The sequence below is a fragment of the Cricetulus griseus genome, chromosome 5 (genome assembly GCF_003668045.3).
Source record: "Cricetulus griseus strain 17A/GY chromosome 5, alternate assembly CriGri-PICRH-1.0, whole genome shotgun sequence".
In the NCBI taxonomy this organism is placed as follows: Eukaryota; Metazoa; Chordata; class Mammalia; order Rodentia; family Cricetidae; genus Cricetulus; species Cricetulus griseus.
This window is the reverse complement of record NC_048598.1, coordinates 39,052,229-39,075,526: the sequence shown is the minus strand read 5'-3', so window position 1 is coordinate 39,075,526 and position 23,298 is coordinate 39,052,229. Positions and strand designations below refer to the sequence as shown.

The 23,298-nt window shown below is 43.0% G+C and overlaps 1 protein-coding gene across 4 annotated transcripts in view; it reads right to left on the bottom strand.

The window, feature by feature from the left end:
* Rgl1 (ral guanine nucleotide dissociation stimulator like 1) overlaps nucleotides 1-23,298 on the bottom strand; it is a 253,143-nt gene that overhangs the window by 51,229 nt on the left and 178,616 nt on the right. For all 4 annotated transcript variants that reach the window (XM_027417374.2, XM_035445701.1, XM_027417375.1 and 1 more), the window contains 2 exons: nucleotides 18,814-19,022; nucleotides 3,016-3,093 (listed from right to left, as the gene is read on the bottom strand). In XM_027417374.2, the coding sequence (XP_027273175.1) occupies nucleotides 3,016-3,093; nucleotides 18,814-19,022 (287 nt within the window). The remainder of the gene's footprint in view (nucleotides 1-3,015; nucleotides 3,094-18,813; nucleotides 19,023-23,298) is intronic.

Genomic DNA, 23,298 nt, shown 5'->3' with positions numbered 1-23,298 from the left:
TGGTTTCTCCTACCAAACCTTGCCCCGGACTTTTAAATATGTACATTAGCTTGTCTACTTTTCTGCAATAAAATTCCAAAAAAAAAAAAAGAAAAAGAAAAAAGAAAGAAAGAAAGAAAGAAAGAAAGAAAGAAAGAAAGAACGAAAACACTTAAATGTAAGGTGTATCTATTTGGGGGTTAAAAAGACTGTTTTTCTGACTTTCACACCTACGGTCCCTAAAGTGTGGGAACCATCAGTGAACCCTGTGGAGAGTTAAAAACTACACAGGAAAGTGTAATTACGTTCCCACTCTCTGGTATTTGGCCCCAAATGAGTATTTAGCAGCAGAGATTGTTTTTGGATCCTGGAAAATCCATCCCATCTGCTTCAGAACATAACCCTATAGTGGCCTCTATCCCCACACCACGGCTGTTTCTCCAGTATCTTCTAGGTCATTTTCATCAATGTAAATAATTGCCCATTAAAACAAATCACACATGGTACACAAACCAAAATGCCTTCCTAATCCCAAGATCACAATCTTTGAGACTTCTGAATCCCCATTTATGGCAAAACTGACCCTGCCTGTGTACATTTCACCACACCTCCATCCGCCCAAACCACCTGCCCGCATCACTGTGAGCCACAGTACTGTGGGGCAGGAAGTCACCTCTCAGACCCCTCCCCCTCTTCACTTGCTACAGGCAGCACTGGACAAGGTGGGGAACCCATCTGGAATGCCTCTTCACACGTTTGTGAGGTATAGCTACCTCTTCTATCTTCTCCCCTACTCTGTTCACCTCACAGCAGCTCCAGTCTTCTTCAATAAACCTTCTACTTTCACCAACTCAATAAAGGAAACCAAGGGCCAGTCCAGTCCTCTGGCTCTCTCCCTTTGGTCTCCAGGGAATCATAGCCAGCATTGTGGTTTTAAATACCACCTAGGCTGTCCTAGTGAATATCACCATCCAGGCCTCTCATCGAGACCAGACTCACCAATTACCTCAAAATTAACATCTAAGATTCACTTGCTGACACATTCCCACCAGACTTGATCCCCATTCCCAGCCATGTCTCAGAAAGGTTCCTGTGGTGGTGTTCTAGCCCCCTTTGTCTTCCAGATGAACTGTCTGTCTCAGCATCTGCACAAGCAGAGTAGGAGTAACTAAGTCCTTGCTTGAGTCCGTACTCCCATCACCCCACACCTGGACACTTATAAAGGTGCTAGCCAGGCTCCCTGCCAGCACTCTTGCATCTACCCCCACTGCTAATCCATTGTCCACATGGAACACAGCTAGCCTGAAAACTTAGGCTGCACTGCTGTTCTCACTGCCTTCCCTGTGCTTTCTAGCTTCCTCAGGATCAAACTCAACATCCTACCCCGAGTCCCTCCTCACAGCCTTACTTTGTCTGCAGAGTTCCATCCCGCGCTCCTGCCATGACACTCACTGCATCTCATCTCCATCCCGAGCTCCTGCCATGACACTCACTGCATCTCATCTCCATCCTGAGCTCCTGCCATGACACTCACCGCATCTCATCTCCATCCCGAGCTCCTGTCATGACACTCACTGCATCTCATCTCCATCCCGAGCTCCTATCATGACTCTCACAGCATCTCCATCCCGCGCTCCTGTCATGACACTCACTGCATCTCATCTCATCCCGAGCTCCTGCCATGACACTCACTGCATCTCATCTCCATCCTGCGCTCCTATCATGACTCTCACAGCATCTCCATCCTGAGCTCCTGCCATGACACTCACTGCATCTCATCTCCATCCTGAGCTCCTGCCATGACACTCACTGCATCTCATCTCCATCCTGAGCTCCTGCCATGACACTCACTGCATCTCATCTCCATCCTGAGCTCCTGCCATGACACTCACTGCATCTCATCTCCATCCTGAGCTCCTGTCTTGACACTCACTGCATCTCATCTCCATCCCGCGCTCCTGTCATGACACTCACTGCATCTCATCTCCATCCCGCGCTCCTGCCATGACACTTACTGCATCTCATCTCCATCCCGAGCTCCTGCCATGACACTCACTGCATCTCATCTCCATCCCGCGCTCCTGCCATGACACTCACTGCATCTCATCTCCATCCCGTGCTCCTGCCATGACACTCACTGCATCCCTGGATCACTCTATCCCTACCTCCAGGCCTCTCTCATATCCTCTCTGCCTAGATATCACAGGACTTGGCTCGCACCTCATACCACTGTGCTGCAGTGTCCCCAGATCAGAGAGCCTCTTCCTGGCACCCTGCAGGAGACTGAGCTTCATTGGGGCTGAGACACTTCCTTGCTACATTCTTCTCCACTCCTGTAATTAGTCTTTGTCTCCCTCTGCTAAAAATATAAACTTCATAACAGTCAAGACTATTTCCTCATGTTCACTTGTTTTATTTCCTTGTTTACTTAAATCTCTTCAAATAGTACCTAGTCAATGGCAATGCATTATTACTGGGTAAATAAGGTGAGTATTGTTAGATAACTTTCCTAAAAGTGTAGGCACATAGGTAATTTTAAAACTTTTTAGATATATTTATCTTACTTTATTTTATTTGTATGAGTGTCTTGTCTGTGTACCATGTGCATGCCTGGTGCCTTTGGAGGTCAGAAGAGGAAATTGGACCCACTGGAACTGGAGTTACAGGTGGTCGTGAGCCACCATGTGGGTGCTGGAAATTGAACCCAAGTCTTTGGCAAAAGTAACAAGTGCTCTTAACTGCTGAGTTCTCTTTCCAGCCCTGGCATGTAGTTATTGTGTGGGAAAATCACAGCAGCCTAGCAGCCTGGTAAGCACCCACTCCAAAGGAGTAAAAGATTCTGCTAAACTACTTTGCTTTTGTTGGAGAAAAGGTCTCAGTCATACAGTCCAGGCTGGTCTCAAATTCGTCCTTCTGCCTTGGTTTCACAAGTGCTGGGATTACAGGCACACACTACCATGTTCACACACCCCTCAGCTCAGCTAAGAGGCTGTCCTGACTGAGAGCCAGTGATACAGCCAATAGGAAGATACTCACTTCCGGATCACGGTCTTGGACTCTAATGAACTTGGACTTCCATCTTCTTCACAGTTTGGGCCTGTCAGGTTTCCATACCTTTAAAGATGAAAATAGGCAAACAGAAATAGTCAGAAGGCTGCTCTATACAACTCTGAGCACAAAATAACACGTCAGGAGTAATTAAGGATATAAATACATATGAAGGAACATCAACATGAAGCCGAATTAACAGCAACACATGATGGGTAGACCAGTGCAGGCCAAACAGAATCAGGATTTAACTACCACACTTCTTTAAAATGTTCTCCTAATACTCCACAGTTCCCGTAATTTCTTCTATACAACAGGGTTTCATCTCAGCAAGAACATCAGACATGACATGCTATAAAGAAGGCAGATTCCTCCCGAGCTCTCAGACACAGGCTTATTCCCACGCTCTACTGTCTCTACACCAGGGAGACACAGCTATGTGTTCACACTTCCAGACTTGGGCCATACATGGGCACAAGAATGATACATCCATGAGACATTTGGGAGCGTGGTCTTCTTTTGGATGGAATAGTGTTGGAGGATCCTGGAAATAGCCTTGGACCTCAAAGGCTGGGAAGGAGATTAAGGGCTGAAGAATAGACTCTTGTGTGGCTGCACCAGGATAGCAGTTGTGACTATACCTCCACCAAGTTGGTCTGATCTAGACCCAGTACTTCAGAAGAGGGGAACAGGGACCCTACTTTTGAGAAAGTAGTCAGTGTTCAGAATTTTTACTAAATAAGTTGATCCATTGCTAAGTATACTTTTCTTTCAATTGCTAAGTATTGCTTTTCTTTCAACCCCACATGTGAGCTAGTTCATTTTGTACTAATATGTCACATTTTGTTGGCGATGAGGCTCAGTGGTAGAGTGCTTTGCCTAGCATGCCCAAGGCCCTGGCTTCAGTGCCCAACTCTACAAGCAAAGTAAGAGAATATACATTTAGCAAACTGACACCCAGTCCCTAAGGGAGATGCCATTAACTCAGAAGGTCTGCACTATTTCTGCAGCTCCTCCTCCCAACAAGGAAGAATTCAGAGAGTACCTGGAGTTTGCAAAGCTGTTTGTTGCCCCAAGGTTTTGATACCAAAATGTCTACATTTGGTGAGTTTACATTTTTCAAAGAGCACACTTTGTCTTGTGTAATGGGATCAAAGGCTCCAGCACCCTATGGCTCCTTGTTCCCAAGATTTACAAATTCTTAACAAAATACAAGCCCTCCATCTTCTTGACTGACTGTCAGTCCATCTGGTGTCCCCATCACTCCATCCTGACAAGTTCTGCTAGGTGAGAGTTTCAGGGGATGCCCTCTGCTCTTCCTGAGGCAGGAGCTCGGTCAGATTAACACTTCCTCACCCCACATTAGCTAGGCAGGGGTGGGAAACGAGGCCCCTAGTAAACAAACAAAGTGGGATTCTCTTGGCTCTTTCCTTTGGCCACCATCATCGTGAACTGTGGCCTCATGTTGCCTCAGGGAGGATTTTGTGGTTTGAAGTGGGAGAGACTGGGAAGGGTGCAGGAAAGAGGAAGCCATTTGCAAGGCCACTGCACTTTCCTGTCTCTCAGTGCAGCTCTCACTTACTAAATGGGGCACTTGATCTTTGTTTTGTTATGTTAATTTGTATTAGTGTTCTCTCCGACAATGTCTTTTATCTTCCGAATAGGAACTGTGAGGGATATAAATAGACTAGGACAGCACTTTCAAGGAAAAGATACACATTCTGCTGCTCTGATAGCTTTCTTTTCAAAAAGGTTTTAACTCAAACTTTCCAGACCTTCTTGGTTTTTTTGTCTCTAATTTCTCATGCTCTCCTGCTCTTTTTTTGGTTCTTTTTGGAGCTGAAGTGGAGGTTGGTTGGCACCAATACCTATCTCAGTTCCTCCCCCAGAATGTGATGCCACAGTGTACTGTCAGTTGGTACCAAGAAAGACTAAGCATTCCTGCACATTAATTAGCCTGCTACCATTGACAATGGCTAAGATCATACAACTATCCATTCTCCTCACTGCCAGTGTCCACAGTTCACAACTAGGGACAAGGTGGTGATCTAAAAATAACTCAGAGGCCTGCAAGAGCTGTCAGTTTTCAGCCGTGGGTTTGAAGGGCACAGGCTCCAGTTGCTCCAGTCTCGTTCCATCCGATCCATGGGGAAAGCCTCCAGTTCTGCATCTGCTACATACCTGACTCCAAACACTTCTCCTCGTGTCTCCTGTTTATATCCTGTCTCTAACTACAGCCCTCTTTGGGTTAAATCAATTTATCAGCCACTCAACTAATCTGATCTCTTAGAGTCTGCCCAGTCATCACAACTATCTGGTTCAAGGAAATCAGATCATGGCCCTTCTCCATTCAGACCCCTCCCATGATTCCAATCAGAGCAAATACCAGTCTCACTTCTCTCACAAATCCTGAAATCTCTGGCTCACCAAGGTCTACCCATAAGTCCCACATTTCCCCTCACTGGATGCAAGTGCATGTGCTTAGTGGCAGCAGAAAAGCTGCAGACAAACCTGTCAACAATGTCCCCTCCAATTCCCACAAACCCTCTTTAGGACTTAAGATCAAAGCTCAACCCCCCTGAAGCTTACCACGGAGCAAGTGCCCTTCTTTATAAAACTTCAATCAAAATGCAAATTGCCAGATGACTTTTGACACGGTTTACTCTGTTGTCACCAGGCAAAAAGAAAGATTTACAAATTCCCTGTACAGTATAGCTGTGCGCAATTATTTACTATAGCCTCAAAGTTACCAGAATAAGAGGGGGGAAAACACAATGTTTAAATAAGGAAGAGCCATATCTAAGGGTTTTCTTTGAAACCCATCTGAGCAGGTGAAGTATTTAGTATTTATCTGAAGTGAGGGATGACCAGGGCATTGGTAGTTCAAAGAACTCCCACGTTGTCCACAGATACTGTCTCTCTGTAGAGGGATCTGTCCCATCCTTCTGCCCCAACAGGAATGTCTCAATAGAAGCTGCCAGGAAGGGGTAGAAGTCTGTGAGCTCTCCTTGATGCTGGCAAATGAGCCACTGGTAACAGCAGGTAACTTGTTATATGCCAGGAGCTGTGCCAACTGCTTTTTGTAGACTGTTTCACTCAATTGTCATTATCATCCTAGGATGGTATCATTCTTCCAGTTTCACAGAGCGGGGGAAAAAACATGGCCCCGAAAGTTTACATAGTAACCTCTGGATGACACCACTGGAAAGTGCAGCGGGGATTTGAACCTTGACAAGCAGGCCCTGGGCCCAGCGCTAAGTCACTGCCCTCCCATGCAGGTTTCAAGGCCCTATCTATTTGTTCATTTTTATGATGTCAAGACCCTGTTCATTCATTCATGAAGTTATTCTCACTGGATGAGGACTGTTTATCAAGGACTGTGTCCAGGTGCTTACTATTCTAGACGTTAAGAATAAAGCACCAGGGGCTAGGGAAATGGCTCAGTGGGTATACATGCTTCCTAAATGAGCATGACGACCTCAGTTCAAATCCCTAGTAAGAAGCTGTGCTTGGCTGCACACAACTAAAACTCCTATGGAGGATGGAGATGGTTAAGACTGACTTCTGGGGCTATCTCCAGTCCAGTGAAAGACAATGTCTCAAGGGAATGAGGTGGGTAGAGCAGTAAGCCTAACATCCTCCTCCCGGCTCTACATGCCCATGTACACACTTGCCCATACACCACACAGTCAACACATACGAACACACATGTACACACACACATACACACACCTGAAAAAAAGAAGAATGAAGAAACCCAAATCCGTTTCCATGGCGCACACAGTGTACTGATGGGATATGGAGACCTCTGAAGTTCACATATGCTCTGTGTGAAACAGACAATGCAGAAGCAGGCCATGGTGTCTAGGCACCATGGAAGGTCAGAAATTGCTCTTTCAATGGGAGACATGACAATTAAGTAAAGCCCTCCAGAGAAGGAGTGAGCCACAGATGTCTCAAGACAGAGCTGGAACAAAGGCCTGGGCACAGAGACAAGATGGCCATTTTTAAAGGGACACTGAGGAGTGAGAGAGTGCAGGGCCCAGCAGACAGCAGGCCAGGCCTGGTGCAAACACGGGGGTCAGGATGGCCTGGCACATCATGGCAATATTGGGTTTTATTCTTCTCTTTCACTTTCTACTACAGCCCTGGGCCTGGCATGGAAGACACTGAATGCAATCAAGAACTAGCTTACCCTCTCCTGCTGTGAATAAAGGAGAGCCTGGGGAGGGCAGAGAAAGGAAGAGATACCGTGGTGAGAACCACAAAGGACAAAAAGGAGGAAGTGAAGGAAGGGAGACCACACAGGAAGCTGCTGACTCAAGGACCTCTGGGAGTGTTTGGATGAATCCCAGCTTTGGAACACTTGGGCATCCTTCACTGACCCACAAGAACTCAAAGCGGGCATAAGAAAAATGTCCAGAAGCCAACCTTGACTCAGGAGAACATCATGCACACAGCAGCCAGCAGCTGTCTGGAACACCAAGTGAAGCCCGGGAAGGCTTTGCCTTGCATCCCACAGACCAGACAGGGTTGTTTTGAAGCACCCTGAATAATGTCTTCCATGGAAGTTACTCCCACCTCCCAGGTCTGACAAAGAACGGGGTCATAGTCATCTAGCCTACCTTGGGAAAGTCAGGTTCCTACTTTACTGGAGGGGAAGACATAAGTCACAGAAAATAAAAAAAGGACAGGAACATATTCTAGACACCCTCTGCCTGGAAAGGCAGAAGCAGGATCCTCGAGAGTAAATTCCCAAAAGTCTGAGAATCCCCTAAATTACATGTATAAGATTATTGCCGGGTGTTGGTGGCGCACACCTTTAATCCCAGCACTCAGGAGGCCAGAGCAAGTGCCAGGATAGGCTCCAAAGCTATACAGAGAAACCCTGTATATCTCGAAAAACCAAAAACCAAAAAAAAAAAAAAAAAAAAGATTATTATGGGCACGTTTTTATAAAGAAAGATTCCAGTGTTAGCAAGTACATTTGGAGGTGGGGGTAATATGTTTAAATATGAATGAGGTGTATAAGTGTAATGTATGCACTTATATGTGTGCAGGTGCATGCACTCATATACATATGTAGGGGCCAGAGAGAGGAGGACAGGGGAGGGGGTGGCATTCTCTGCCACTCTCAGCCTTACTCCCTTGAGACAGGGTTTCTCACTGTACCTGGAGCTGGGCTGCCAGAAATCCTCCTGTCTCAGTACCCCCATAGCACTGAGGTTTTAGGTGGGAGTGGCCCCTCCTGATGCTTTAGGTGGATGTTTGGGATTCACACTTGAGTTCTTGGGCTTGTACTGAAGGGACCAGCTCCCCATTTCGGTAGCCATGACAGTAACACGTGCTTGCCATGACCTTGTCTTAGTCACTGAGGTCAGATGCCCGCCCCTTTCAGCAGCCATAACAGCCAGACACGGACACGTGCTTTTGGTTACTAGAGGTTAGGTGCCTGCCTCGTGGCAAGGAACCAATCAGAAGTTAGCCAGTGGAGCTATGCTTTACGGCTCTGGGTGTGTTTTATGGACAAATGCACAGCAATGAGGCACAGAGCATAGCAACCACCCTGGGAGGGCCTATGGGCCATAACAACCAGTTGGCCAATCAACACAGGGCAAGCCCTCCAAGCCTGGAAGCACACCAATCCTGAGCCTGTGCGTACCCCTACACACTCCCCTTACACTGCCCTACAAGATCTCTATGCAGCCAGTTTGAACTGTCTTTGCTAGCCATCCACCATGGTGGGTGGGTGAAAGACCCGAGCTAACATGGGGTTAGCTCGTTAAACAACAATAAAGCCTCATGCTGTTTTCATCAAGCTTTCGAATCTGCCTGGTGATTGGGGTGACCGAGGTCCTGGGCTAAGACCCCGGAGGCCTGAGTTTTCCGGGGATCTAACAGTGCATAAGGCCTGACAACCTGGGTCATCTCTGACACATCTTAAGAGACTCTTAAAGGGTTTTGTGATCAACTTTGTGGTCAAAACTGCTGCTTTAGATTATGAGTTAAATTTAAAACTTTCCAGTTACCACTCAGAATATATACACATTGTCTTCTTCAAGTTCCTATCAGTTTTCTAATTCCCAAATATATACATACTTTAAAAAGAAGTAAATGACTTGAATTTGTCACTCTCAGTAGATAATGAGCTAATGAGGGGATTGCATTCTGTACAGGGGTCTGAGCCATTATTCTGTATAACCTCACTCCCTGTCTTATGTGATTTAGAATTAGAATTTGTAGAAAAAGCTGGGCCTGATGGTACATGCCTTTAATCCCAGCACTTGAGAGACCAGCCTAATCTACAGAGCAAGTTCCAGGATAGCCAGGGCTACATGGAGAAACCCTGTTAAAAAAACACCCCCAAAACGAAAAAGAATTGGTAGAAAATATTTTTGAGGGCTAGAGAGATGGCTCAGCGGTTAAGAGCACTGGGTGTTCTTCCAGAGGACCTGAGTTCAATTCCCAGCAACCACATGGAGGCTTACAACTACCTTGAATAAGATCTGGTGTCCTCTGCTGGCATGCAGGCACAAGACTGTATACATAATAAATAAATAAAATCTAAAATAAAAAGAAAATATTTTTGAATAAATAACTTTTAACTGGAAAAAAAGAAAGAATCCTTCAGAGTAATTCAATATTCCAGATTTAAAAAAACAATAAAAAGGTAAGTGCATACTGCATACCACACTGCTAAGTGTGTAAAGAAAGCAGAAAGGCTTAGCTCAGCTTAAAGGAGACATTTTTATCTCTTAGGTCTTACAAACCCTGCCGAAGGAAGACAAAGCCAGCCTGGTTATAATCTGAGGCAAAGCCTTCATAGCATCCCTTCAGGGTTAGCAGAACCCCACTACCATCCCACAAAGCAGGGCCCTGCTGCCCCTGCATGTTCCCACTGACAATTCCCACAGTTCAGCGGAGCAATAGGCAAATCTACTTGGCAAAAATAAACCAATGGAGTTACCAAAGGCAATCCAAGCAGCCATGGAGAATGGAGAAAACTTATTTCCAGTCTCCCTCTTGTGATTATGTTTGGGGGTAATTCTAAAACTGTACCATATTAAAGTGTTCTGGCTAACCCAAAGCAACTGGCATGGTTACAGAGAGAAAACAGGAACAGTGAGGGTTCGCTGGGCTGAGCTTCCTGTCATGCTTCCTGAGCCAGGGAACCACAGGTGACCAGGATATGCAGCCCCAAGCAGAACATAGGCAAGGGGTGGACACCTGCCCCTTGGCAGCCTTGAGCCCAGGAGCAAGAGCTTTAGGAGACAATCTCCTAAGATGTCCTTGTTTCTTAGCCATTGCTGCTACAACAAGCTGCCACCAATTAGATAGCTTGCGACACCTGACTGTTCAATGGTTAGTGCTGGTCTGAAGTCCACCATGGGTCTCAGAGAGTCAGATGAACCCTCTCCCTTTCTATATGCTCTGAGAAAGAATCAGCTTAGTTGCCTTTCTGAAGGGCTCACAGCCTCCTTCCTCCATCTCTGCCTATATCTACACATAGATGGATGTGTAAGTTATTACCAAGGTTTATCTTCTGTTGTTCTAAGAGCTAAATAGTTCTCCATCCAAGAAAACATGAAACAGTGAGAAAATGAACCCTTCATAATACCTGCAAATTTTTAAGTCATTTTTAATTTTACAGATACCCACAGTTTCTCAAGGACCTCTTCATTTATATTACCCAATAATCTCATCATTCTCATAGTCACAAAACAGAAACTCAACCTCAGTTCAACTTGTCTCTTACAAATTTGTCTTTCCTCCCACTTTAAATCAAAACACATCCAAAGGCTTTCATTTCACCCTCGGAGTCATCAAAATCCAGACCTAGATATTTAAACTTATCTACTATTTAAAAAAGCAATGTCCTTCATTTGCTAAGAAACTGATATCTTCATCAAGATAGCCAGGATGTCTGCCTTTAAACTGGAAAAGAAACAAAGCAACGTTGAGATTTCCTGAAAGTTTTCCCACTAGATGAACGGGCAGGCAGTGAGCACCCAAAAGCTAGCAGGCCATTAAAGCTCAGCATCTCTGCACATCAGAGGGTGCTCATCAGCACCCTCATCTATTTCTTCCCGCCTGGCTCTGTGGGAGTGCTGGGAAGTTACTAAAGCCAAAGGCATTGAACATTAGCATTCTTAAGACAGGCAGAAGGACAGAAAACTCATGAGTGTGCGGGAAGAAGATTAAATCTGAGCCCCTCCAGTACCTGCTTTTACAGCTCTCCCGGAAGAGAGCTTCCCTTGACCGGGAAGAACAGATGGGAGGTACTGGAAACCTTGTCTCCCCCAGAAGGAACAGACAGCAAAGGAATCACCTGCCTTCTCTGTGCGCCACACGCCCCAGCATGAATCTAAGACTGTTTGTCAAGTGCATAGTTTAACTTCAGAACTAAATGGAAAGTTAATTATTTTTAAGTGAGGTTTAACAAAAAGCATTCAGAAGCTACTGCGTACATTCCAAATATGCTTATCCATAAAGAATCTGAGAACTGAATGGATTTGTATGGTGTGCCTTTTACAAGATTTACTATTACTACTACCAGTTCATGCCTGCCAAGAGGACTTTTTTTTAAAACTATATATATATATATATATATATATATATATATATATATGTATATATCAGTCCTCGATGTCTTGATGAGATGGTCCACTCAACAGGTGGCTTATACCCTCCCACTAGATATGAGCACAGTCTGGGCGGCATTCACTGCTGTACCCTGCAGAACACTCCAACAGACATGGATAACTTGTGTTTGTTCCTAAACTCCAAAGCAGGCATCATTCCTCTCTGAGGTATGGGGGTGGGGGGGGCAGTCCAACAGTGGGCAAAGTAAACGTGGGTGTTATTGTTTTGTTTAAAAAGAAGAAAAGAGAAATTGCTGAGACAGACATAAGATTATAAGTTTATTATAAGGCCCGGTAGAATGGGTAGACTAAGAAGGGGAACAGGGGTAAATGGCTGACCGCCATGGCCGGTCGCCATAGAGAGACAGAGCGGGGAAACAGAGAGCACACAGAGAGAGAGAGAGAGAGAGAGAGAGAGAGAGAGAGAGAGAGAGAGGGGGGGAGAGAGAGCGTAAAGGGGCAGGGGCCTATCTTTTAAAGGGGTCCTCTGCACCTGCGTGCAGACTTCTTTCCCATGGAACCTTGGGCTGACCAGGGTATTGCCTGAGTGGATTCCACCAGGTAACAGGGGCAGGCCAGCAAATGCCTGAACCTTTCAGTGGAGATTCCAGATCATCACAAATGCCGCAAAGAAAGGAAAGCACCAGTCATGTGCCAGTTGTTAAAGTAAAAATTTCACCTGTACCATCACGTTAAAGCTCAGAAGGACCCTAGAACTCACATGTTTCCTTACTTTGCTGTCATATAGCTAAGGAATCCCACTCTCACAGGACTGGAGCAAGGAAGGAGTGTGTGTTAGCCAGCCAGGCAGCTTTCTCTCACCGCCATAACAATACCTGAGCCAAGCAATTTACAAGGCAAATAAGGTTATTTGGTCCATGCTTGGCCAGCCCTGTTGTTTTCGCCTGCCTGAGCAAGGTGGCATATCAAAATGGGAGACATAGCAGAGGAAACCTGCTTGCTTACTCCATAGCCTGGAAGTGAAAGAGCAAAGGAAGCCCCTGTCCTCTTTGAGCGCAAATCCCAAATGATCTGGAGACCTCTCACTATGGCTCACCTCTTAAATGTTCCCCAGCTCCCCGCCCTGCCCCCCAAAAGCACCACACTAGCATCCAAGCCTCTATCACATAGACTTTGAGAGACAATTAAAAGTATGGCAGAGCGCAAACTGGTAATCAATCTGAGGTGTTTTTATTATTATTATTATTATTATTATCATTATTATTATTACTATTATTATTATTTATTCTTTTGCCCCACTCAACCACTGTACATATGCCTAACACAAATCTCATGACCGAGAGGTTGTTTTCTATAAAACATCCTAAAACTCTGAAGGAAGGAAGTACTTTTGGCCTAAGGAAAAATACTGCCCAAAGTAAATTTAAAACATCATGGTTGGAGGAGGTTGAGATGGGGTCCCACTCTGTATCCCAAGCCAGCCTCAAACTCACAGTGATCCTCCTGCCTCAGCCTCCCAAGTGCTGGACTTCTAAGCATGAGGGTCACAGCAGTTTTAATTATATACATCTTTTTTGTATATTGGTTTGGTGAGCCTTACACTCTACCAACACACATTACATATTTAAGACGGTGGGAACTGTGGTAAGCCCTTCGGCCATTGTTCACACAGTGCTTCCTAAAGTAGGTGGTGCTTCATATTAATCAGCTGATAAATAATTCTGGAGTTGACAAACCAAGTTTGTGAAGGAGGCATCATCAGGAAAGGTAATTTCCAAGGAAAATGAATTGAGGAAGTGGTGACGAGGATGACTAAGAAGAGTTCCCCAGTCACCCTTTCTTTGTGAGTTAGCATGGGAGGTGCTGGGGCAGACTGGGAGAGAGGGTCTGAATTACACAGGGGTGGCTTTTAATTCCCCCTCTGCTGATTGCTGATTGGTTGTTTCTGAACCACTGGTTTCCGTTTGTAAACACAGAGTTATGATAAATAAATGGCATGAGATAAAGTCTGTGAAAAACGCATGGCAAGCAGATATGGGAAGAAGAAATTCGTTCAAAGACCTACTGATTAGCCTTGTCTCTGCAACATCAACAAAATTATCACCTTAAAGCACAGGTTTATAGATGGCTTCAAGCTTTAAGCTTCCAGGAGGTCTACTCTAAGGGAACTCGCTTGCTAAGCAGGAGAATTTGATGCTTTCCACCCTGACCTGAGGGCTGAAAACGGCATGTCCAAGGTTTCTAGAGACATGTTGCGCATGATATTGGCATTTTAGTAACTCAGTTATCAGAGAAAGTGAGACTGTCTGAGAAAACAGCAGGATCCACACCATCGTGGGACGTTCCTAGCCCTCGCTGAAGATCACGCCCTGAAGCAGGCCTCTGCCAGCATTTGAGGTTAGGCATTTTCAGTGGGATCCACCCCTTACTTCTTTAAACAGAGGGGTGGGGGAGATCAGACTGTTCTGAGTGACATGTAGAGAAAATAAAATCTCACACAGTCAACCCCCAATTCAGTAACTTCCTCTTGGGTTAAAAGGAAGCCTTGAGTTAAGTCTGGGCCATGACGAGAAGCACGGCAAACAGGAGACTCTGTGAGGCACCCATCACCCCCATAACGGATAATGTAAACATGGAATTAGCTACTCATGACTTCAAACCACTGTCTATTTGTCAATCACACAAACCCATATTAGAAGAGAAAAAAATAGAACCATGAAAAGATTAAAAGAGATCCCAGAAAATAAACAGTTCCCTACACGAAAAGCCACAACTGAAGTCTTAAGGGAAATCAAAGCTTGACTTCAAATAAGCCGTGTTCTGTTGGGAAATAAACGATGCAACATCTGCATGAATCTGCTTTTGTCTGGTTATTACCGGATTAGCACATACTGCAATCAGCTTTCAGTGTTCCTTCAGGATCCATGCAAACAGCAGAAGAAATACCTAAAACTCTACCTGAGGCTCACAAATAAGTCTACCAACCTATTGGTATGAAAATGAGTTTGAAATGCTTATCTTCAGAACAGGTGAGTTTGTACAATAAATTGCTTCCTCCTCATTATAGGCATTAAAAATCCTTACAGCCATTTTAGGAGCACAGCAATTCACAGAATCTACAGTTGATTTCTGTGGAGAGTGAAATATGGCCACAAGATTTCAGTGTGAGGAAGAAATGGAGTGAGGAAGAAATATTCCTGTTGAGGTTGGCACATGCACAGACAAGGTTAAATTTCTTCAGAGAAAGCAAAATAAACGGGATTTATTTCTCTGAACTCCTATACCAGCACATATTAGAATTCTATTTTATACCACCATGTATGATGATTTACTTAACCTTATCTTTTGCAAGAAAATACTAAGTCCTGAAGAGTGGATATAAGTCTAATGGAACCGGCCTTTGCAATTTGACAGGTCCTCCCAAGGAAAAGGAATACAAAATTAAGACTATTGACTCATTCTTACAGAGAGATTCCTGCCAAGTGAGGGGCCCCTGAGCTTAAGCACCAGCGGCTTCACAGATCTCTGAACCACCTCAGGGCAGAAACTAAATCGTTTACATCCGAGTCCCATCTACATGATGTCTTGCAGAGTGCTTTCCACATATTACATTACACAGGTATTCAGCGCTTAATCCCTCATTTCAGAAACAAGCAACAGATTGAACTATGAGATCACACTCAAAGCCAGCCTTAAGCCTACTCACATGGTACAGACTAAATCTTAATTCTTCATTTAGTGCTATACTTCAACTGATAGTTTGAATTCAGTACAACCCCTATTCTATTGGATCTACTATTTAACCATTGTTATCCAGTTAGTGTTTGGGGGGGGGAAAGTCCCAATTTGTCTATCCATAGAACAAAGAAAAGACATTTTTAAAAAATCATCAAATAAAAGTCATAGACTAAACACCCTAATTCCTGTTGTGTGTGTGTCCAGTCCTTAAGACAGTCAGCTGGCGGTTATGTGTGCTCCTTTACGAACTGTGGACATCTGTGGGCTATTATCAGTGAAGTTACCTCCTATGGAGAAGAGGTCACCGATTTCAAAGTGAACTTGTAAGAGATTTTCATTTCCGCATACTGCCTGCCAACACTTACTAGGCTCCAACTTTCTACAGCTATGAAGTATTGAAAAGAGAAAACTCACGTGATTCTCCAGATATGAACTATTACATAAGAACCACGATAAAATGACTCATATGTTATTCCAGGATTAATATTTTGTCAAGTACTGTTATTGCAGAAAATGGCACAGCTCCTTATACTGTAGTGCAGGACACCTTGGCCAGATCAGTGCACCATAAAGAATGCGTGCTTCCTGAGTGGCCCTGAATGTGAGCATGTGAGTAAGCATGAAGCCAATAGCCTCCATGTGTGCACACCCACAAAAAATTGACCCAATGTTTAGAATCTTGTGCCCCACAAATGTCTAATAAAAGCCTGATTCCCAGGGTAGGGCTTCTGGAAGATGGGGAAACTTTTACACAGCAGAACCCCTTCAAGAAGAGAAGGTAGGACCTCAACCCTCCTTCTCTTTACTGTGTGTTCAAAGGTGATCAGCTTCACCCCACTCTATATTCCCACCACGATACACTGACTTGTGACAGGACTAAAAGCGACCGGGCCAAGTGATCAGACCGAAACCTCCAAAACTTGGAGGCCAAAACAAACCTTTTCCCTTCATCAGTTGTCTATGTCAGGTATGTGTCATAGTGACAGAAAGAGAACAAATACTTTGAGGACAAATCTACTCTGGTCACTAACCATAACCTGGGAGAGGAAGTTGTTTATTCAAAGTCCTTCTGAAGACAGACAGAAATATTACATAAAATAGTTATATGCCAATATTTAATAAACATGTTAAAATCAAAGAACAAATTAGGAAAAAATATTTCCAACATAATAATAAGCAAATAATCTAATTTCTTTAATATACAAAGAATTATAATTAGATGACTAATAATTAGGTTAAATAGTTCAAAAGGAAAGATTATAGAATAGGAAAAGAATTCACACACAACAAATGACCAGTGTCTTTTGAAGTAGCAAACTCTATTCGTCAACACAAGAGGCAGGCATCCCAGAACGACTTTTCAATGGTCAGATCATAGTAAAGATAGCTCAGCTGAAGAGACTGGCCATCACCAGCTGGGGAGTGTGTGGTCTGTGGTAGGATGCTCAGAACAGCAGTGTGGTAATACAACCTTCTGGAGGCATCTGGCAGGCTTCTAAATCTCTACATACTGGTGCATTGGTTACCCTTCTATGAGATTATCCTATAGGAGTCTCAAAAAGCATCCAGAAAACACGCCTATGTGTAAAGATGCTCCTGGAGGTATTGTGCTCACAAATTCTTTAAAAGAATTTTAAAAACTAGGAAGTGCTTAATTCTCTGTCCATGAAATTATCAAATAGTAAGTACTAGAAAGCTGTTGAAAAAGAGGCTAGAAAAATCCACCTGTATGTGGTTATTTTGAAATAATAACATATTTCTTGAACATTCAACGTGTTAGTCACTATTATAAGCCTTTTACATATGCTGATTCACTGAACAAGTAAAAATATTTCTAAAAATGCATAAATATGTAAACATGAAAATTGAAGGATACATTGTGTAATCTGCTTAATTCAGTTTATATCATGTATGTGTTATAAGTCTATATAGGCAGGAAGTGCTGTAGCCTGGTACCCTCTTACAATGTACTCAATAAATACTACTAATAAATAAATAAGCCTATAAAGACAATATACCCGATATAGTATGTATTAAGGATATATATACCTATACATGCACACACACACACACATATGTGCCTAGAAATTTTGGGGAAGAATACAAAAAGATCACCAAGGTGCAATGGAACTAGGAAACCAAGAAAAAAGAAATTGCACTTATTGCTTTTATAACTTTCTAGACTGTGTGAACTTTATATACGGATTACCTCTATTTTTAATTGTTAATATTGCATTATTTGCCTATTTAGATAGTGGTTTGTTAATTTTACTAATATTTATGTTTTATAACCTAATAAGAGTTACTTGAGAAAAAAATGCAATTTGAGAAAACTTTAATATTTCTTTTCATACCTTCCATAGTATAGGAATTTTTAATATTTTCAAGACAATTGCATATACCTTTAAAATTAAATATACACACACACATACACACATATACAAACCCACATATGTAACAAGCCTAACAAAAGCATTGACTCCTGCTTCCTTCCTTAGGCAGGAAACCCAGACTACAAGGATCTGAATGAGGAGTCTCATGATTCTAAAATAATTGTTTAGCTGGCAGTTTTCTTTGTCCTAGGATCAAGTCAACATGACAGTAGGTTTATAAAATGTCTAAGTTTTACTATAAATAAAACAAAAGAAAGGCAGAAACAAAAAGATTTGTCTGTATGTGAGTTACAGTGTATACACTACTCAGGTATGTGTTTCTTAACAACACGGAGCATGGACATCACTCATACACATGTCCATAAAACAGTGAATACATGGTGATTGTTGACAGTCATGACTGTCATTGCCAAAGCCCAGACTCATCAGCGGCTTCCAGCGATCTAGAATGGAGCACCATGAGCACACTCAGTCCCCAAAACAAGGATATAACTGGCTGGTTGAGTATTTGTACAGAAATCACAAAAATTAAAAGTTAATCTTATCAAATTTTATTTTTGGTTGTCAGCCTAACCTTTAACAGCTGAGCCATCTCTCCAGCCCCCCTGTATCAAACTTTAAATTGGGGGTAGAAATAGAGATTGAAATTTATAAATAGTTGGATCTATGTTTATAATATCTACTTTCAACTCTTTTATTGAATTTTTTAAAATAGGTTTCAGCTACTGCTTGCTTTTTCCTTGTTTTTTTCTTTTGCTTCTGAGACAAAGCGTTGCCATGTGGTCCTGGCTGGCTCAGCTTCCCAAGTACCAAGATTAGAAGCATGTACCACCATGCCCAGCCTTTATGATTTTTTTGAATGAGATTTCTTTACCCTGGAAACAGACCATATAATTGACTCTCTGCATGCCACTTGTTCCAAAGGTTGGCCTTTTCAACTAATCTCTCCACCCTCCTCCCTCCTAGCCTTCCAAGTGCCCTTGAGCCTGAACCATACTCTGGTCCCTGGGTGCAGCCTTAGGCTGGCATCAGCACTCACCCTTTCATCTTACCTGTCCAGCAGCAACTCCAGCACTTCCTTAGTTGAGGCAAAACCTCTGTAGGTTGACAGGAAGATGCTGATATAGGTAAAATCATTGTCCCCAAAAGCTGTCAGCAGGTTCTCCACAAGCTTCTCCAGCGTGCCAGCTTTGATGGTCCTGATCTTACAGGTCTCATATTGACTGACTGTGTGGCCTGGAGGCAGCTGGTCCCCTTCAACCTATGGGACAAATCCATTATTAGCATTATATGCCATGACTTCCTGATGTCAATCTGAAAACACGGTAACAGTTCAAGTCAGTGTTTCATTATACTCTCATAAAAGCTTTTCCAAATGTCCCCTAAAGCCATGTGCTCTACTGTGAATACAGTGTGGCAGAATAGTGGCCACGGAGGCAAGCGTGTGGAGGCAGGTTCTCTTTCTCTCTGAAGAAAGAGAGATGATTACTTCACAGCTATACAATGGCTTCTCCTTTCATCCCTAGTGACAGCAAGGGTGCTGGAAACACTTTATCAATAAAGTTTTCTATCACCCGGATAGAGTTTAGCAAATGTTAACTATTGTATCCTCTTTGTACTGGTAAAGTCTTCACACTCATTTTTAAAATCAGAGCCTACCATGGTAGCCAGAAGAGTCAACACATAATGGTTCTGGAAAGCCGATTTATATATTACATATATTTATATATAAATTCTATATGTGTATACACATACATACATTTACACACACACACACACACACACACACACACACACACACACACACACACACACAGGGTTTGTGTGACCCAGCTGACATCGTGGTCACAGCTTGAAAAATCAGCAATGGTGGAAGTCGGTTTCCAATGCTACCCTATGGAAATCACACCATAATCTAACAGTCTTCATTCAGTCCATAGGTGGTAATGTACATCCTTCTTTCATGCCACCAGCAACCAAAAGAACTGGGTGAGAAACAGCTGTTCTGTGCAGTATGGGGCTTCTCCCAGGGGAACCATGAAAGGGGTGGTGGTGCATAGCCCTGCTCTCTGGAAATGTGCAAACACTAAAGGATATGTGCTTATGAGAAACAGCTAGCACAGAAAAGCAAATATAAGTATCAGTAGATATTTATACTGTACATTAGTACACATAAACCATAACACATTCAGATTGGTGATAAAATGTGAAAGGCTTGAAAACTGAGGATGAGCAAAGAGACTCAAACTACAGAAAAATAAGAGTGCACCTCCCATTCGCAATCTGTGCCTAGCAAATTACATGCAGATGTAATTTTCCAAGTTGGACTCCTTTGTGGGTGCTAAGGAAACTGACCTACCAAGAGGAGTTCTACAATAAATCTGTTTCCAAAGCAAATAGTTATTCTCCTTGGTGCACAGATTATCATTGGTGCAGAGAGCCACCAGCCAATTTATCTGAATTATAAACTGAATTACTTTATACAAATTGCCTAACGTCTTACACTGAAATAGAGTGATAAGAGTGGCAAGAAAGACCTGAGTCTCCAGTGATGATGATTGTGGCTACTGAGTTCTGCATTTTGCTTTCCCTTCACCGGCCCTGTCGGAAGTTAAACTAAGAAGGAAACTCACCAGGAACTGCTTTCAGAGAGACCCACATGGCGGCAGCCACTGTGAGGTTAGAAAAGCTTGATGCCATTATGTCTAACTGCCAATGGGAATTGATGTAAGGACTACACTGTATGTGATGCATGTTTTTGTTTCCTTATTGAATTTTTTAGGTTTTCTGAGGATGAGGCTGGAGAGATGGCTCAGCAGCTCATGCTTCCTGCTCTCCTGGAAGACTAGATTTTATTTCCCAGAACCCATGTCAGGAAGCTCACAACTACCTGTAACTTGGGATCCAGGGAATCTGATACTTTCTTCTGACCTTTTCGGGCATATACATACATGTGACACAAGCATACATACATATATACAATACATACACATAAATAAAATAAAAGGTTTATAAAAGGAAAATTTCCAGGGACAGAGGTCTGATTCATGAAAAACACCCGTATTTCCTTAGGGCTCTTAGGACTGTTGGCTTAGGCTAAGGCCTAGGCGCTGCTCTTTCACTCTGTACTAGTTTTACAGCAAGCTGAGCTACAGTGTCCATCTGTTCCCCAGAAGTTCCAATTAACTGAACAGCAGAAACAATGAGCAAAAGATGGATGGTCTCAAACTCTAATTACATCTTAATTACTAGGTACCAGTACTGCTTCGAGAATGTACTATAAAACATTAGGTTATTTTACTTTAAGAGGAGGTCCTGTGTCAAGTTCGGAGACTACAGAGTTCAATAAAGTCAAAGACATTTCTTTACTGCTGACTTTCTTCGGCTTCAATGTGGCTGCATATGATGCTAAACTCTAACAAGCAGGTCTGATACACAGAGTTTCTAAGTCCATCCCCCTTTACCCTAAAAACATGTTACAGAACTTCAGAATGAACTGCAATGTACTGAATTCATGTTTGCCACTTTCTACTTTAAGAGAGAAAAATATAAGTGAAGACATTATAAAATATAATGCTAATTAGCCAGGCCTATGGCTCATACCTATCCACCCAGCCAACCAGCCATACGCTGAGACCAAAGGATAACAGTGAGTTCAAGGCCAGCCTGAGCTACACAGTAAATCTCAGGTCAGCTTGGGATACAAAGTGAGACCCTTTCTCAATACATATTTAGATAAAAGCATTTATCTAAAAACATCTATATCTCCTTAATCTCTCTCCTTTGTTTTTTTTCCCCCCAGACAAGGTTTCTCTGCTTAACAGCTTTGGCTATCCTGGAACTCATTTTGTAGACCAGGTGTCCTGAAACTCACAGAGATCCACCTGCCTCTGCCTCCTGAGTTCTGGGATTAAAGGCGTGCGCCACCACCGCCCAGCCTCTTTGATCTCTTTCTTAATGTAATATTAAAATGGAAGGATGTTTTGCAGCTTTTGCTTTGTACTTCAAAAGACTCTGTCAAAACCATTATCTGCCTACACAATAATTTCAGTAGCCGTTAAACAGTATTCAATGCCAAGTGTAACTGGCACAAGGCTTCTCTATTGGGAGGAACGGTGAGGCTCTAATGTTAAATTAAGCTTCCTTACTTTGTGATAATGTCAGGACTCCCTTCCCACAAGTTTTGTGATTTGATTAGTCTTCCTCACTTAGAAGTGCAAACTCCACTCTAAAAGTAGACTTTTCTTACTGAAAGTAGTGATGGCTTAAAAGAATTCATTTTTCACTGATAATGATGTGACCAAGAACTCAAACACAGAGAAAAATGTTTGTGGGCAACAGTGACCACACAGACCCCCAGAGAGCAGATCTGGTAGGCTGCCAAGCTGCTCCCTGAGGAATGGAATGGCTGCTCTAGCCAGACCCTTCTTCCGTGTTCACTTCCTTTCCCTGTCTACATGCATGATTCTCCTTTGTGTCTTGCCTGATTCCTGCTCCTGGGGACTTCAGAGACATCCAATACAATATGCTGGATGCTCAGATTTAGAAGATTATTTGTGACTGCAATGGACAAGCAGCAATATCATAAAATGAAGTATAGAGTGCTGTTGGCTGGAATCATTCTTACAAAACCCAACAATGAGAGTTGAGTAGTGGTCAGCGCATTCACTTAATGTTTCCTATAGTTTCTATATTCTTAATGAGTACCCTAAAGGCTGCTTGCTGTCACTGGGCAGACCAGGACTTTGTTTGGCTTTGTTTTTAGGAGAGTTCTAACTGACCAACATTCAAATAGAGTACATTTCCACAAAACAAACAAACAATAACTTAGAATTATCTGCTGACAACTGGAATCATTTTGAAATGAAGTTGTACAGAAATGAAATGTAAAAACATATCCACTGAGCCAGCAAGACCGCTCAGTGGTACAGGTGCTAGCTATCAAGACTGACCACGGAAATTCAATCCCACGGACCCACATGGTGGAAGGAGGGAACTGACTTCCAGAAGTTGTCCTCTGACCTCCACAAGTGCATCATGGTACACACACACACACACACACACACACACACACACACACACACACACACACACACGCACAAATAAATAAGTGTAAAAAAAACATTTTTAAAATGCCATTTGCCATATGCCAGACAGGATAAACTAAAATGTTAAAGTTTCATTTTTGCAGCAAAAAAGTCGATAGGCCCATAATCCTTTAAAAGGATTTCAGAACCTATTTTTGTTTGTATTATCTTAATAACTTGTAATTGAAGTTTCAAAGAAAAGGGAGGAACCCTTGGCAGACAAGCGTTTAATAAGTCAGACTTGGAAAGTCAGACAAGGAGACTTGAGCCTGCCCTGTGGGTTAGCACGCTAACAGGAAACAGCTCAATCTGGGTTTAATCAGAACCCATGACTTTGCTGACAAGACCATGATACCAAGGCCACAAAAATGCTGCATGGCTGTTTCTTTGGTCAACTCTTTTGCTACCAGAACTCAGATTCTTCTAAGAGAGAAAGCCTAATGCCCATTG